Source organism: Mya arenaria, chromosome 3, assembly GCF_026914265.1.
Source record: "Mya arenaria isolate MELC-2E11 chromosome 3, ASM2691426v1".
NCBI classification, from domain to species: domain Eukaryota; kingdom Metazoa; phylum Mollusca; class Bivalvia; order Myida; family Myidae; genus Mya; species Mya arenaria.
The window spans coordinates 74,324,233-74,343,035 of NC_069124.1; the positions used below are offsets into that span (position 1 = coordinate 74,324,233).

At 35.9% G+C, this 18,803-nt stretch overlaps 1 protein-coding gene across 4 annotated transcripts in view; it reads left to right on the forward strand.

Annotated features, from left to right (window-relative positions):
* The window catches only part of LOC128228141 (insulin-like peptide receptor), a 58,900-nt gene that overhangs the window by 14,217 nt on the left and 25,880 nt on the right, over positions 1–18,803 (forward strand). For all 4 annotated transcript variants that reach the window (XM_052939278.1, XM_052939279.1, XM_052939277.1 and 1 more), the window contains exons 8-13: positions 2,207–2,365; positions 2,598–2,759; positions 5,220–5,555; positions 7,563–7,877; positions 14,040–14,582; positions 16,973–17,151. In XM_052939278.1, the coding sequence (XP_052795238.1) occupies positions 2,207–2,365; positions 2,598–2,759; positions 5,220–5,555; positions 7,563–7,877; positions 14,040–14,582; positions 16,973–17,151 (1,694 nt within the window). The remainder of the gene's footprint in view (positions 1–2,206; positions 2,366–2,597; positions 2,760–5,219; positions 5,556–7,562; positions 7,878–14,039; positions 14,583–16,972; positions 17,152–18,803) is intronic.

Below are 18,803 nucleotides of genomic sequence, written 5' to 3' on the forward strand. Positions count from 1 at the left end.
TAGGGATAAAACAATGATTGAGAATTTTTGAAAATTGATCAAAATCAAAAGACACCGATAATTATCTCAAAATCAATGATTGCAATGTAGCTGAATTGGTATATGTATTCATTGATAGTATTTTATCTGGTATTTATCGGAAACCTCAAGTTTGATATAACTAAAAAGATGTTTAAAATCAAACATAACACAATGTGAACCATTGTTTACTACATTTATAATAAGTACAGCAGTCCAATCACACAGTCTGACACCATTTTTTTTAATCCTTTTTTACTAATATTTACAAAATATACACAATCCGGCTTGTTTAATGTTTTTGTGTGAATGGTAAAACTCATGGGATTGCATGAAGCACGCATGAATGTCAGTCAGGTTAATTTTTAGCGTCATCCTACTGTCCACGAACATTGACTCATAGGCGACCAAGGCCTCCACCCCAAGCACGCCAGCGTTGCCTCATTGGAACAGGAATTTCATGATCCGCTGCGTCGGAGGAAACTGAAATTTTAATAAGCAATATTATACATAAATGTTCATTGTAGTATAATGTAGTATGCATTACTGAAACAGTTTGATGATAACACAAGAAAGGCGGTGCTCGTTTCTTGGCCAAACATTATTTTTCTATTAATGTACATGCATTGTATATGAATTAAATAAACACTATACTCTGATCTGTAGCAAAATAAAAACAAACATGCATAAATCATAAAATGTGTATTTTTGAAGGAAACAAATAATACAAAAACCCATCATATTTGCTATATTAACAGCAAAACAACAAAGAAATTAAAATACACACCTTAAGTTTTACCTGGACAGGTGTAGAAGGTTTAGATGACCGATTGGAAACTGTTTTTTCACTGTAACGGTCATCCAAATTCCCGTCAAACATGTCCGAACCAAATTCACTGCTGTCATTCACGATAAAATTCAGCAACTCTTGCCCAGTATATATACGTTTACTTTTAGCGGGAGCCAAATTAAAACAAACACAATTGTCCAAAAGTTAATAAAACTTTAAATGGTGGTAGAATTGTCATTTGTTGACGTAAATTTCAAGAATCAGGAAGTGTTTTAGTCTCGGTCATCTAGACGCTTGTATCTGGGTCTATATCGTTCATTGACTCTAATTAGAGCGGCTGCATGATTGAGCCGGTGCTTTGATAATTGTTACGATCGAAAAACGCGGTGATAAGGGAGAAGGCTACATTCTACTAAACAAATTAGCGCTCGTAAAAAAATAACAATTTTTTTTTGGATGGTGCGGGCGCACGTGATTAAAAAATAAAAATATTTTTTTGCTTTTCTGAAGAAATAGGTGCGGGAAATCCGATGAACAAGTTATTAATTTGGTGTGGCCGAAGTGCAATTCCATGCTTTATGTTCATACTTTCAATGTACCAGGTAAAAAAATTGGAACTTTTGTCCGGTGATTGTGAAAATATAGACATGAATGCTTGTCCCCTACTGTTAAATGATAATAACAACTATTAAGCATTTTAATATTATGAAGTTTTAATTTCGATTTCCGTGCATTTCGATTATGTATGTTTAGTGATTATTTTAATACAGAATGATTTCACGTAAATTCTAATCATACCAATATATTTCAATATATATATCAGTTTGTTTGTTTTACTTTTACTTATTTTTTGTTTTAATCACTATGTCCTGATTTTACATTGTCGAAATAACTCATTTGAGGCGATGTGAGTTACGTCCCTTTGATTTAAGTATCAAACATTTTTTCCCCATTTATTTTTCTGAAGAGCCACACTCTGCATGTAATTATAAAAAAAAACCATAAAAATGGTTCTAGCTACATGTATTAAGATTTTACATGTTAACATAAGTCTCATAATAGCTCACTATTTGCCTAATATTTAGGGTATCAGTATTCCCACTACTTCACATATTTTCCAACATGCAGGTTCTTAACCGAATTGATAGTCATCATCTCAGATCTACATTCTGTTTACCACTGTCACGTCACTATCTTTGTTAGGTAGTTAAATTATATTATCTGTGTTCTAACTAAATGCACATTCATGTAAACTTTATTGTATACAATTAATCCTTGTTGACTAATATGTTATTAGATGGAAGGCCTTAATCCACTGTTCTGGGACACATGACTATGAAATCATGAAAACCGAATCTTGATATAATTGTTACTAATGTGCTTTATGCCTACTTACAGTAAGACTGGTGGGGTCCAAGGCGGCAAATTATGGTGTTCTACAGGTCAAGCTAGACCCCTCAGGGCCATACTATGCTGTGTGTGATGATATGTTTGATGACAGCATGGCCAAAGTCGCCTGCCGGCAGCTCAAGTATACTGACGCCAGATTCCAGCCAGGTTAGTGGCTACCTGAACATACACTACCTGAACTAGTCCTTCAATAAAATGACCACAACTTAATTTTAATTTATTGAATGATAGGACTTTGCCTTGCATTATCTTAGGGTAATATATCAGAATTGATTTTTGTCTCAATAAGAACAATTTTATCTTCAATAATATTTCTTAAGCATCAGTCTTTTTGATTTTTAAGATTGTGTGTACTTATTTTGTCTTGGTATGCTTTCAGGGTCAGCTCTCGGCAACAACTACGAAATTGTTGGTTTAAAGATGAAGAGCTGTAGAAATGGAACTAACACGAACCTGAACGATTGCGACATGAACAAGATGTGGGGCTGCATCTCCCGGAGTTACGTCACCCTGTTTTGTAGTAACGAGGCTATTCAGGAAGGTGAGTCTGTCGCTCCCACATCTTAAACACTCTCATATCCTCAAGACTTGGGTAATCTTTGCAGTGATGTCTACATGGTTGTAAAACATGCAATCTTTCTCTTCTCATAACCAGGGTAATATTAGTTGCAAACTACCATACTGTTATATAATGTAGACACATCATTTGGTTGTTTGAAAAAATATTTTTTTTACCTCAACAAACAGGAGTGAGCATGTGGGTGGGTTGGTGGGTTTGGTCTGGACGATAACTCGTGGTTGACAGATTAAAATAGTTTTTTGTACTCATTTTTAAAAACCATAGGATACAGGTCAAGGACAAAATGCTGATTTTTAGCTCGATTATTCGAAGAGTAATGAGTGCTATTCTTCTTGACCAGGTGTTGATGTCAGGCTGTTAAAAGTTTTAGTGCAAGTTGCCATATTCACTCATAACATACCTTTTATTCTAACCATTCATTCTTCATACTTTACACAGTTGTTCTGGACCATCACTCAATTAGGTAACATTATGACATATCGTCCTATAAAATACAAATTATGGCCTCTGATTGACTTCTGATGTAGGTGAAAGGTTTAGGGCACTGGTTTTAGTTTTTGGTCACATTGTGTTTCAGGTTAAAGTTCTAGTTGTGATTTTCACTTATAACTCCAATACCCTTCATTCAATTGACTTCATTCTTCTCTGCCATCATACATTAAGGTTACGTAACTCTATTTATTCTCAATACAAATTTTGGCCCTTAATGCACTTAAAAATTTGGTAAAAGTTTTGGGGCAACTTCTGGATTTAACTCAGATCTCCAGTACCGTTCATTTAATGGACTTCATGCATCACGTAGTTGTTTACGGCCATCACACAGTTCAGTTAGACAACTCTGTATGATATTAAATACAAATTATGGCCCTTCATTAACTTGCATTTTTTGTTAAAAATAAGGGTATTAAGCGATTTTTGCTTATATTTGAATGCCATTGATCAAAATTAATTTAATACTTGACGCAATTGTTCACGGACATCGCTCAATTATATATCTTTATTCCATATCTTTCTAAATACAAATATTGCTCTGGTGGAAGATTAAAGACTATGGAGTCAAACTCAGATTGTCAATACAGTTTATTTAATGGACTTTATGCTCCAACACAAAGCGGGGTATAGTCCGGAGCACGGTCTACAACAGCTCTTGTTGATGGAATTATGGCCCCTTTTCAACTTAGAATTTGCAAAAAATAGTGTGTCATGGAATGTTTGACAGATATAAATTATGTTTGGTACACATGTTTAAGGTGAAGTTTGACTTTGGCTACAAACCACTATTTTTATGGAGTAATGTCCCCTTTTCAACTTATTCCCCCAAAAATGATGTTCGGACGATAACTTATGACTAGTACCATAAGTTTAAATAATGTTTGGTACATTGGTTTAACACAATGAAATACTGGTCAAATCAATTCTCCAATATTTGATGGTTTCTTTTTTTAAATCCTTCATCACAAATAAATATAGAGCTTAAGGGGTTCAACAAATTGAATTAATTTTTGTGTTTTAAAAATTCAGGTCAAGTTGGACTTCACTTAGAATTGATGAATGTTTTAGCGAGTTATGACCCCTCTTTAACTTGCAATTTGCAAAAAGAATTGTCGGGGTGTTTACTAAAAAAAAAGCCAGTGGAATGAAATAAATTTTGATACATGGGTTTAACACCTTTTTAAAACCTTTCCATTCCTGCACCAGCTCTAATTTTTTTTTCATACAAATTACTTCACTATTTGATTTGAAATTTTACTTCTTTGTGCTTTGGATGTTTAAGATTGAGTTATTAAAGTATGCTGCCGGAACCTTGAATGGTTATCAGTTATGAGAAAAAATGCTCTTTTTACAATGCTATATTAGAGTGGAATAAAAATGTTGACAACATTGTAGGCTTTCCTTTCGTTTACTGCCATTGGGGCATACACCTTATGTAGGGTAGTCAGGTTTTAAAACGGACAGGGTGCTGCATAAAAGGGATGGCGATAAGGGAGAAAATGGCACCTTGTGTCGGACAGCCAAGAATGAATTTCACAGAAAGTGTTATTAAAACAAATAAAATGTTATGTCAATCTGCTGATTGTAGATTCAAATTTACGGTAATAAAAGTCTGCAGGCTTAGTGGCGTAACAGCTTTAAAAACAGAATTTCCATGATTTAATGATTTGGCCGCTTGAACTTAAAATTTATGAAGAGCTTGATTTTTTTCTTGTTTTGTTTAATAGGTTCATTTAGTTTGGGCATTCCCTCTCTTGCCTGAAAATGTTATGGTAATTTTATCTGCAACATGTTTGTCTGATATCATTTGGCCTTCAACAGGGAAAAAAAAAGTTGTTTTTGTTTTCATCGAAATGACAGACTGCTCTACTTTTTTGCAGTCAATGACACTCCCTCATGGTTAATAAAATGAAAATTTACTTGTTTCAGAGCCAATGCAGGTACAGCTGCGCAGCAGTAAAAACTATGGTGGCCTGTGGGTGAAGAAGTATGGTTTCTGGGGCCCTGTCTGTGACCTGGGCTGGACGGACACCGAGGCTGATGCGGCCTGCCAAGCCCTTCAGTTTGAGGGCGGGGTTTCATACTTCTACTCCTTTAACCAATCCAATCTACCGATCGCCGTAGGTCGCTTCAACTGCTCTGATCCTAATGTGCCGTTCACTGAGTGCAGCCATAAGGGGTTTGGGGAGGATCTTGGATGCCAGTACCCAATAACGACATACTCCAATCGCAGGGCAGCTGGGGTGCTCTGCTTTAAAAACCCAGGTGAGGAGACATTACTTCATTTAGTGTCTAATTTTAATTTTACTACACTTTAAAGGGCTGAGTCTTTCAGTAAGGCTTCTTTTGTGTGACAGTGTCATATCCCTGTGCTCAAGACATTTTATAAATTAATCACAATTTTAAAGCAAATACCTGATCAAATGTGATTTTTATTGTTCAATATTAATTTGTTTCCTTGAGACTTGAATATTTAAGTAGTTTTGATCTTTCATCAATAAGTGTCTATTTGTGGCCTTTTTTTGAAGAAAACAGTTCAACGACCTCAAACCAACAATGAAATGTATCCTAATATCACAATTCCTTCAGGGTTTAGAATTACTATTCTTTTTAGCTGACTTTTTAGTACTCAAATTCTGTCGAGGCATCATGCAAGTTCAGCGTATATTTTATTGGCTGCTGTATTCTGTTGATCCAAAACAAGTAATTGATCCAGACAAACATGACTATGTTTAAACACAACTGGTGTACACTTACTGCACAAGATTGAATAATGGTTTTACAATGGACTTTTTGGAGATCAACTATATTTCATGTTTTTGAAGTCACACAGAAGGCAGTAAGCCTACTGAAGGCCAAAGCAGAAGAAATAAAACATAATTGTAACAATCTTTGTGGATAAAACACAGCCTTGGGAAATAAACTGCTCAATAAATCATAACATAGAAATTATTCTTTATCTTTTAAATTGTAGGCCTTTATTGAAAAATATACTTTTCATTTGGTTATGTGTCAGTATGTTTAATTGTGTAATGTTCGTGTGTTAAGCTAGGGTGGAGACATTCTTTACAGTCTGTCATGTCGTCGACCTTGACATGTGACTTGTTTATGAAGTTAGTGTCATTCAATTCTTGAAACACTGTGTATATGACACCCTGATTCTATGCTTAGAGGCTCGCCCTGCTGTCCATGCTATTTGAGGTATGAGTGCCAGTTTTTGGCATTAAATTAGCTGCAGTCAAGCACTTAGCCTTGTTTTGGTGTCTTCATGAATGCATTTTTGGTGTAAGACTGTAATGTAATTAGTGTTATCTGACATAGGAGACAATACAGGCATTAGTGACGAGTCAGTGAATGTAAATACGGAGTAGTTTATCCAGATACAAACTACCTGCTCAAATGCATTGGGTTGTGAAGAAACAATTTGTAGCATTCATTATACCCATGTGTCCTTGAGACTGTGCTAAACCAGGCTTTCTAACCTTGTCTGTTTATTTAAACCAAACACTGCCACTCAATAATGTTCAGAAAACAATGTTAAGGAGTAAATTTTAGAACATCTCAACGGGAAAATTGTCCTATGATACATTAGTTCTTTATTGTATTTTACCATGTTTCCATTTGCCAATCATCAAATGGGCAAATATTTGACATTGGCCGTCTGTTTAGTTGGTGTATATTAGATAACAATTTTTCCAATGTTTCCTCAAAATGCAATAGTTTGGTGAAATGAGAACAAGACTTTGGTGATCAATACAGTCTCCTGATATCAGCGGCATGAAACCTTGACCGAATATTGTTGGAAAAACAAGCTTTAATGTCTTTTATGCTAGTAAATGAAGTCAGAGAACCCTTAAACTCAAGTTGAGCAGTAATCGTTCTTCTTTGACAATAAACACCAGAATGTAAAGCGGTCAAGATAACACCAACAGTGGTGTTGAGAAAATGTTCAGTTTCTCCATTTTTGTTATTTGCAGTATGTGTGACACTGCTAATTTGAAGTAACTATTACACTGGTATCTCTTTCAGCAAGCTGATAAATTATTTTTTTCTTTAAATATTGAGACAGTCATAAAATAATGAAAAAAACAACATTGAATCAGTTACAAAATGATAGGTCCTGTCTTTATTTCATGACTCTCTGTGATGTTATTTTGAAAATCATAATTGTTTAACATCTTCAAACAAAATTAGATTACAGCAGTGGGGCTTTTATGAAAAACTCATTGGATGTTATAGTGTTGTTTACATATTTGTTCCTTATTATTTCAGACAATGATATCAAGTTTCGTCTGTCGGATCGCTGGTATGGCACAGTGGAAATCAAGTATGACAACCAGTGGGGCCGAGTTTGCAACACAAACTTCAATGACATTGATGCCAGCGTTCTGTGTCACCAGCTCGGCTACACTGACGGGCGTGTGAGCGGACGGCAGACACGACCTAGCTCCGGCTTCGTTCACATGGATAACATCAACTGCACGGGGAACGAGGCCTCGATATTGGAGTGTGAGCACGAGGGTTACTGGGCTCCACAGGGGAACACCAAGATTTGCAATGACGCTGCTGTCATATGCAACACAACCAGTAAGTAGTTCAGTATAGTGTTAGACACTTATTGTATATGGCACAGAATTCCATCAGACTAAACTAATACAATTTTGGCAGTCTTGGTTATAATGAAGGACTCTAGTTGGGAATAAATCCATAATCATAAAGAAAAGATGAATATATATATGTATATATTCTGGTCAATACTTCAAACTTTTTTAAATTTGAGCATGAGTTAATACAGTCTTCAGGTGATTTGTGTTTTAACATCCAGAAAAGGTGGAATTTACATGTTCAATGGTATTTCAACACTTCCAACAGGAACTCAATTGTCATTTTCTAAATTTTAACCAAATTCTAGTGGTTTAATATAATAGTATTTTAAAAGATAAAGAATAATTTCCAAAATTGACAATAAATTCCGTAATTTTTCCCATTTTGAGTTGGCTCCAATTCCGAAAATATGTGGAAAAATCCTGATCTTCATTTGCATGAACTAGTAATCAGACAAGACTCCCAAGGTCGAAACATCAACTTAAGGAGTCTCAGACTTCGTGTTCAACCTTGTGGTAGCAAGTATTGGTTAAAATAAATCACTATCATGTTAAAATGATAGAGTTCCAGTAAATGATACTCATTATTACTACTGTTAACAAATAATCATGCTTGCCAATCAGTTGGACTTCACTGATAACGTGGAAACGATGTATGAGTGTCCTAGGTTTGAAGTTGTATTTGAAGTCATTACTGCGTTGTCATTCGCAGGTAGATTTATTATGGGCTGTCAATCATACAATTGGCACACCCAAAATGCCTTAAACTTAAGATTCAAAGCTATTGGGCAGTTCAAAGTTAGCAATTTTACAACATGAAACTTAAACATCCTTTCTGGTTTGTCTTGTTCCCAAAACTCCAAGCGATCAGAAGGCAATAGTGGATAGTTGACTAGCTACTGTGCACTTTCCTTCCTTAAATTGATTTCTTGATGGATGTTTGCGTAGAAATCCACTTGTTCAAAGAAAGTCTTGGTCTTACATATGTTGACTGCTTGTGTACAAGAATTATTGAAACTATTAATTCTAAGAAAGGCTTGGGACAAAAATGCAATTGAATTATTTTGTCATTAGTGCAGTTTAGCAAATTTGCAAGTCCTCAGCAGGCAATTGTATTATTCTGAATAAATGTCTAAATGTTCAGGGCTCGAATTTAACTTTTTTTGATACTCGTAAATTTTTGCGAGTGCTTAAATTTTCAACTTGCAAAATCAGACACTCGCACGAATGTTTTGACAGCAAACCTTTGTGTTTGCTAGGAAAAGGTATATATTGTATGATAAACAATGGTGTAGGGAATAGTATAATTGTTTTAATGAATGATCATGTAATTGTTATTTAAACGATATCATTATATATGTTACACTGACAATACATTCTGAGGAAGTCTGATCAGGCGAGAATTAGTCTGTGCAAAATATTTTGAAAACGTTCCTTCCATCATCTGTGTTGAGGGTCAATTAAATGTTTAACTTCCTCTTCCACATTGAAACAATTTTAACAAACGGATTATTTCATTTTTGGAACTGATCATTGCCATCATTGGCGAATTTAAAATCAACACGTGTAAAAGAACTTATCTTTTCTATGCTTGCCATCATTATACAGACTGTGTCTCAAAACGAATATTGCTAGAAACAGCCGCCAAATTTTAAATGAAAGATCAGGCTACAAAAATACATAGTAAAACGTACTTGCCACATATTAATGAGTACCTGCCTATGCGCATAACGTTTATCAACGTCATCAGTTTCTCTGTGATTATCGAAAAATGAAAGTAGGCATTTCTTAAATTAGTTTTATATCGATTGTGATCATTTATTATGTTCATGTCTATTTCAAGGATTGCAAATTTTGAACTCGCAAATTTTTGTGAGTGTCTTCAAATTCAACTCGCATTTTCCAACTTTGGCTTGCATTTTGCGAGTGTGCGAGTGCTAAATTCGAACCCTGCATAATGTTGTCTGTTCGCTACCGGTAGTTTGCAAATTGAAATGAAACGATTGGTTAATATTAGTTATTGGATAAAAATTGACCAATCAGTAAACTTTTTGATTAAGTTGTCCAATCCAAAAAATTAATCACTGTTCAATGATTGGCTGATGATAAATTACACTTTTATTTGATGACAAATTTATACAAATTTGGTTGGTTGTCATTTGAGGTATAGCAATAATTTGCCCTTAATGTTGCTGGTCATCTACAATGGCATGACAAAATTGTGTATTTAGCAATGGAAAATGTGTCATATTTTGTTTTAAGTTTGTTCAAATTCATGTAATTTGTTCTTAAATGAACCTGTACATGCATAGTTTTTAATAAATCACAATACAAGCTATTGATAATGTGTGGTAAAAGCTTTGAAATGCTCCATAGGGAAAAGTGAACAAAAAAAGCATGATGTGGTTTTCAGCAGCCATGTTCATATTGCTGTTGAATGAATTATCAGCCTGCACATCTATAAATAAATTTTAACAACTGGTGCAGTACACACTCATTCAAGATGGTTTGGGTGAGACAGGACAATAGCCAACAGCTGGTCCTGGGGTTTCTCTGGTTCAATCATTCTCTGGTTCAATCAAGTTCAGGGGCAGAAGGGCCAGGGAAATGACCTCAAATAGGGTTCAAAGTCATTACCCTGGGTCTCAGTGTTTGATGGGGGGGAAGGATGGATGACCCCACTCAGGTCACTGGCTGATCACATGACATGACGGGTGACCTGTAGAGGGTTCAAAGAGCATTGTTTGGGCTTCTGTTAAGTTATTGTAAAACATAGGGTTATTTGGGGTTTCTATGTTTTAAAACATTAACAGATGGTAAAATATGTTCAGAATTAAAACATAAACTGTTGTTTTTTTTTAATTATGTGACGTATTATGTTCAGATTTTCTATTTCTTCCTTAAAGGTGACTTCCTTTCCTGTCTGTTTAAAAAATATCAAGCACTGATAAACATTTGAAATATTTCAAGGTCAAAAAACATTAATAAGTTATTTATAAATAATTCTGCAGTGTTTTATTCTTAGATTCACTGAACTCAACTCTTGCAGCATACTCGTGTCTTTCTATATTCAGATGAACGACAGTGAATATTAACTGATATAAAGACAAACAATATGGCTATTATTGCCCTAGGCTTCATCCGGTTGTCATTATTATAAAGTTATGCGAACTATCTACACAGGGTTCATGTTATCTGTCAGCTTTCACACCTTTTTGCCTATCAACTTACCAGGTTAAACACTTTGAAATAGCATGTTCAATTTACTTGAATGGGTAAATTACACTGTTTTCACCATCTCCTTACTTAAGGAGTGATTAGGTATGGTAATAACTTTCCTTTCCAGTTATCATACTGCAGTATTTGCCTGTTATTGACTGTTGGCAGTCTGCCCGATTCAGTGTATAACTGAAGAGACATGTTTGTTTGTGCTACAGTAATAACCAATACATGGTGACCTTGAGCGAGGGGTTCAGGCAGGGTTAGAGCTTGCTTGAAATTATGCCTGCCTTGTAATGGGGAACACATGTCATCACTATAAAATCCTGCAGTCTATATGAGCATTACAGTGTAACCTGTTTTTATGAATGAAAGACTAGACTTAAAGCCTCAGATTTCTGTGCTCTGAAACATGCTAGGGGGTTTCGCAATGTTGTTTTTTCCTCCTAATTTAACGTCCTGTTTTGCTCGATATGATGTTATTATACTTAGTTCATCAACAAAATTGCCAAAAAAGTTGTTGTGACACTTTTTGGACAAAGATGTAAAATAACTATTTTCCTGCCAAAATGATTACTTCATATTTGTACTTTGGAGGACAATGAATCAATATCGGTAATCTCAGTACTTAATCCTAATCGGTGTTTGTTATTTAGTCCTGTTTAAATTGAGCTAATTGGAATTTATTGATTATAACATTTTAATGGTTGTAGAAACTTGTTTAAATACTCTGCATTTAAATTAAAAAAATGGTTAAAAAAATATTTGAGAAAAAATACAAGAACAGGAAACAAAGTTTAGTCAAACTTCCTTCTACAGAAGGACATTGCCCAAAATGACACGTGATTTAGTTAATAAAAGATGTGAATACCCCTTTTGACTTCACAGTCCTTGTATCTCGGTCAGGCTTCACTGTCTTGATGAATGGCTGATAATTCAGTCAACACAAACCGGATCACTGTTTCATTAATAGATAAGCTTTAAAAAGAAACTAAAACGAAACAGATTGTTCTAATTGGTTATTAGAAGTAAAACATTTCAATTCTCCAGTTGATCATTAAGAAACTGATTCATGATAAGGCTGACATTGAGAACGGCAGGACATAACGCTAGACTTCAAACATATCATGTCCTTTTAGTGTGACAATGATAACCAAATTACAGTGTGTGTGAACTTTCATATCGTTATCTGAAAAGGCAACTCAGTACTTCCAAATACTCATACAAATTTACCATGATTTCAGCTACATTGAATTGCGTTTCGTTTTAGCTGTTTAAACCTTCTTACTTAGTCGGTCGTAAATTGTTCAAAATAAGGTGCGTCAACAAATACTTGTGGCTATTTATAGATGACAATGATAAAGCTCAATTCATAAAAACAATATATAAAATGGCCTTGAAGTTTCGTGCTTAAAAAAAAAGCGGTTTTTCATATCTTCATGGAATGACAATTAAACCTGAAAACGTTTTATTTTCCTCATTTATTCTGGTTAAGGTTATCTAGTCCTTAAAGTGTGTTTCAGGTTAAAGGCACGTTGCCTTTATCACTAACAAGTTACCATGGTACCTCTAAAATGACAAAATGATAAACATAATTATATTATTCTTAGAATACTGAGAGAAATGTAGGAACATTTGTTACTTCTGTTTATATTGAATGTTTATTCATTATTTTTTTATACATTCTGTTTTATACACAAATGTTCATTAAATTATTAATTTTTGAAGTGTTAAGACAACAAATTGAATAATATTCTTAAATAAAGATACACTTGTCAGAAACTATCAGCTTCTTTGTTTAGATAATAAAATACTTATGAGTAATATCTATGACAGTAAACAAAGCTATTTGTCATTTGATTTAATATTTTCTTTATTACATTAACATGTAAATGTAAACTTGATGTACAGGTATTGTAAAAAAATATTTTTAAATATCTAATTGCTGTTAGAGTATGTAAAGAAAATTTTCATGTAGTAGGAAAGATATTACAGACAAGTGTTGGGAATCTGTTTCAGATTGACTATCGATCATCAGTTCCACTCAAGTAATTGAAATTATCATTGGTAAAATCGGTTTCTGACAATACTTTGATTTTAGTTTTATTCTTGTATAATAACTCACTATCGAAACCTATAAAAAATATCTATGCACAAAGCACTGTCTGGACTACTGGTTCATTACTCAAGAAAATTGTATGATTTAACAAGACATCTGCTGTATTTCATTCTTTCAATTTAATTTCGTTTAATCAAACCAAAGCAAACATTCTTTCTGATCATCATATTTTATGATTTAATCGGTCAAATGCATTTTGAAAGGCTAGTACGCTGTAGAAAACATATATTTTTGTAACACCGGAACATGACGAAATTTATTTCTAAGAGTTCTTTATTTTTTTGTGAAAACCAAAGTATGTCCAGACATTCAAGCTTGCTTAACCCCTTGGGGTACAGAAATATTTTGTCTTCTTGCACATCAAGGCTTTCGGTAACGATAACAACTAAACACTTCCGAAAGTATATATAAACTCAAATAGAAAATAGTTGGAAATGAAACAAACACACATAACGAGAGAAAGACGTAAATTATCTCCCCGATTAAATCAATGATAGATTATGACCAAATGCAATCGATTGTTGGGGATTTCAAGCCCAACCAATAAATGTTCAATGATTATCAATCATCAGAACATCAATATAACGGACTAAAAGTAATATTATTTTATTCTGGCATCGCTGAGAGAAAGCTATTAAAAGCATTTAGTTCATTTTTATGCTACTACGCCTATCAAATTGATAACCTTTTTTGTTCAAACATTAATGTGTCATTTATCTATTGCTTTTAGTGTCCTAAATGTTTTCATATATATTTTTGCCAGCTGAACAACAGAAATATAAAAGACAATTTATTTGTTTGTTTCAGTTTGCCCGAGTCTGGATATTCGAAATAAGGTCGAGCAGCTGAGCATTCTTGAGAACTGCACAGTGATTGAGGGCAATCTCACAATCCTGCTTATCGACTCTGCATCCATGAAAGACTACGAGAAATACTCGTTCCCAAATCTTGTAGAGATCACAGAGTACCTGCTGCTGTTCCGTGCTGACGGGTTGAAGACCTTAAGTGGGCTGTTTCCAAACCTGGCAGTGGTCAGAGGGGACCAGTTGCTGTATGGTTATGCTGTTGTGGCCTTTGAGATGCCTGACCTTGAGGAACTTGGTCTGCCGAGTCTCGTATCAGTGCCACGTGGTGCCGTCAGACTCACACACAACCCAAATCTGTGTTACGTGAAGACCATTGACTGGACGAAGATTGTGAAGAGCCATGAGGATAACATGTTCAAGCAAAACAAGGCCCCATCAGAGTGTGTGGACCGATGTCACGATACTTGCCCGAAGGTTCCTGTCAATGGCAAGGAGGAACAGTTCTGCTGGGGTTACTCAGAAAATGAATGCCAGAAAATGCTCAGTAAGTCATTTAACATTGTACACTTTTTTATTGGGTTTGGCAAAAGGGAAGTTTTCACATTTTTGAGTCAATTGTTAGCTCATCTTTTTTTCAAAGAAATCAGTTTGGAGTATAGTGATAGCCTTTGAGTGATTGGTGTTGTTGGCTTTGAGTACATGAGTAGCAATGCTCTTACCTTTGGTGTAATAATTTTGCAGTTATGCCATTTATTTGACAAAAACAGACCAGACGAGCGTAGGTGTTAGCAGAGGGCGCTCTCTTCATTTTTTTATGGTATCATCTACATAAGTGTATACTATTTGTAAGCCCGCCTACTGAAAACTTGATAAGAAAGTCTGAAGTTACATTATTTATTTGAGATGTTTAAGAAAATATGATACACACTCATTATAAACATAAGTTTTATTCATTCTGGTTTAAAGTTTTCTGAAGTATAACTTGCTTAAAACCTTTATATTGATGTTATTCTTCTTCTTTTTGTCGAAAAAAATATACATATTTGATTTTTCAAGTTAATGAAGTATTGTATGTATGTTTTGTAAGTGATAGTAATATAACACTCTATGAATGAGATTAAGGAGAAAGAGTGTGAAGTGTTGCATAAAACAAGTAGATCAAAAGTACTAAGGGAGATTACCTCTATTTCATGTAGCTTGTCTATAGCCTGTTTCAAAGTCTGAATAAGTTACATTGCAGATTGTCATATTCCATCAAATCTCATTATCTTTGTTCTACAGATCTATACACAACACAAGATTACCTTCCTTCATGATATGATGTTTTGCAAAATTTATATGCATATTTAAGTGTGTTTGATAATAAAACAGAAACCTATAAGGATAACTAACACACCTTAAGTCTAGGGTTAATTTATGAACTGTGATTTACAGGTGTATGAAAATGTTTCTAATTTATGGCCAAACAACAGTTTTATGTATGTTATGTTAATTTCTAAGCTTCTGATATGTTGATATCGTGTATTGCACACAAGCTTACACCAGCTTTTATGAGCCAAATACTTGCACAGTACTGAAGCTACTGCAAAAAGATATCGCTTTCCATGCCCCTTGCTAAATGATTAATTGTCTGGCTAAATGTAGGAGTTAAAAAATTGAATTTCTAGGAAAATTTATAGCTGGGTTGTTTACAGTGATGTATGCATACTTTTGAAGTCTAGAGATATGTAAAGCAAATTAGCATGTCGCAGAAACTGAGTGACAGTTGTGTAATCACAGGTGAAATAGAGTCAGACTGGTGAGATCTTATTTTCATCACACTCATCCAGAGGTTGGAGGGAGGTGAACAGCATATGTCTCTTCTGAATTAATTATAGAAAATGTAAATATTTATGATAATTGGTTTATGTCAACTTACTAAAGTTGCAAGGTAGGTCTGGCCCGGGGAAATATTTCAAAATCTCTCAAGATATATATAAAAGGGAGGAAATTATGAGAAAGCCATATATTTTACTTGTTACTTTCCTTTGTAAGCGGAAACAAACTGACAAAGCAACAAACTAATTTACATATCTGCTTATACATTAGAGACATTGCAGCTCACAATCATACATCTGTAAAACTGCTGGATATTTTCCAACTCTCAGAGTTGCACTTTAAGACACCTAGGTACTACTCTCAGTTACTGTAGAAATAACATTTCCAAACCTTTCATGGCTCATTTGTTTTATGTAGCTGTTATTTGGTATTGTACATTAAATGATATTCTCCCATTAAGAATTATCCCACAGGTATTTATATTGTTGTCTTTTTTTAAAAAGTGTTGAACATTTCCATTGCCTTCTCTAAAGTGATTGAAAGCAATCGTTCACACCTTCTTTGAATTTATGGTTCTCAGCTTCGATGCATTTTGTGTTGTTTTTTTAATGGATAAGTTGAAAACCTGTGTAATGAAAGTTCTCCATACTTTATATTGTTTGGAAAGGGGTTGTTAGTGCATGCAAAAAATAGAATGCATTAAGAACATAATCAAACATTATACACCATATGTACTGGTATCATACTGTTTGTATTATTGTAGATGTTAGTCTCCCATAGTCTCATGGAAGAGGTTGTGGGTTATAACCCCTCATAGTCTCATGGAAGAGGTTGTGGGTTATAACCCCTCATAGTCTCATGGAAGAGGTTGTGTGTTAGAATCCCTCATGGCCTCCTAGAAGAGGTTGTGGGTAAGCACCCCTCATGTTCTCATGGAAGAGGTTGTGGGTTAGAACCCCTTATGCTCTTATGGAAGAGGTTGTGGGTTAGAAACCCTTATGGTTTCATGGAAGAGGTTGTAGGTGAGAGCCCCACCAAAGCATATCGGCTAACAGCTGTTTTCACTATCGAATTCATTTAAGATAGTATGAATTTCTCTAATGTGTGTGTTTTCAGCGTGTCCAGCAACATGTAAGTCTGGTGTGTGCACCGGAAACATTTGCTGCAGCAGCCACTGCCTTGGCGGATGTACAGGGACAGAGCCCAGCCAGTGTACCACATGTAAGGACGTTGTGAAGCAAGACAATGATGGCTTCCCCATGTGCACCAAGAAATGTTCACCTGGAACTTATATGGTAGGTTGGTGGGGAAGGGATTCTGTAAAGGGTGGCAAAGGGACGTAGATATGGCTTTGTTTATGGGGTTGGGGAGGGGATTGAGATGGCCGTGTTTATGGGGTCAGGGAGAGGATTTAGAGACGGCCGTGTTTATTGGGTTGGGGAGAGAAATTAGAGATGGCCGTGTTTATGGGGTTGGGGAGAGGATTTAGAGATGGCCGTGTTTATGGGGTTGGGGAGAGGATTTGGAGATGGCAGTGTTTATGGGGTTGGGGAGAGAATTTGGAGATGGCCGTGTTTATGGGGTTGTGGAGAGGATTTGGAGATGGTCGTGTTTATGGGGTTGGGGAGAGGATTTGGAGATGGCCGTGTTTATGGGGTTGGGTAGAGAATTTGGAGATGGCAGTGTTTATGGGGTTGGGGAGAGAATTTGGAGATGGCTGTGTTTATGGGGTTGGGTAGATGATTTGGAGATGGCAATGTTTATGGGGTTGGGGAGAGGATTTGGAGATGGCAGTGTGTTTGGAGGGTGAGCAGGGGATTTGGAGATGGCAGTGTGTTTGAGGGGTGGGCAGGGGATTTGGAGATGGCAGTGTGTTTGGAGGGTGAGCAGGGGATTTAGAGATGGCAGTGTGTTTGGAGGGTAGGCATGAGATTTGGAGATGGCAGTGTGTTTGAGGGGTGGGCAGGGGATTTGGAGATGGCAGTGTGTTTGGAGGGTGGGCAGGGGATTTGGAGATGGCAGTGTGTTTGAGGGATGGGCAGGGGATTTGGAGATGGAAGTGTGTTTGAGGGTGGGCAGGAGATTTGGAGATGGCAATGTGTTTGGAGGGTGGGCATGGGATTTGGAGATGGCAGTGTGTTTGGAGGGTGAGCAGGGGATTTTGAGATGGCAGTGTGTTTGAGGGGTGGGCAGGGGATTTGGAGATGGCAGTGTGTTTTGAGGGTGGGCAGGGGATTTTGAGATGGCAGTGTGTTTGGGGGTGGGCAGGGGATTTGGAGATGGCAATGTGTTTGGAGGGTGGGCAGGGGATTTGGAGATGGCAGTGTGTTTTGAGGTTGGGCAGGGGATTTGGAGATGGCAATGTGTTTGAAGGGTGGGCAGGGGATTTGGAGACGGAAGTGTGTTTGAGGGATGGGCAGGGGATTTGGAGATGGAAGTGTGTTTGGAGGGTGGGCAGGGGATTTGGAGATGGAAGTGTGTTTGAGGGGTGGGCAGGGGAAGTGGAGATAGTAGTGGGTTTGGAGGGTGGGCAGGGGATTTGGAGTTATCAGTGTTTGTGGTAGGTATGGAGTTTGAGATCACAGTGTGTATGGAGGTTGAGATGGGGGTTGTAGACATATAGCATACACAACTTTCTCTGTGATTAATGTATACTAGAATGAAAAACATAGTAATTTGTTGTGTGTGACAGATAAAACATTGATTTATAGCATCATATACAATTATTTGTTTTATTCATGGTTTGTGAACATTGTCTTAAATGAAAGACCAGTCATCAAAACTGAACTTGAATAAACATGCCTGAATAAACATGCCTGAAATTTTACACTAGTGCTTGGCATCAATTTTTTAACAAGCCCTGCTACATTAAAATAAGACTGAGCAAGCTCGGGAAAGCAAGTTTACCAGTGCTGGGCTTATGGGCTTGTGCTAATTTGGACCTTTT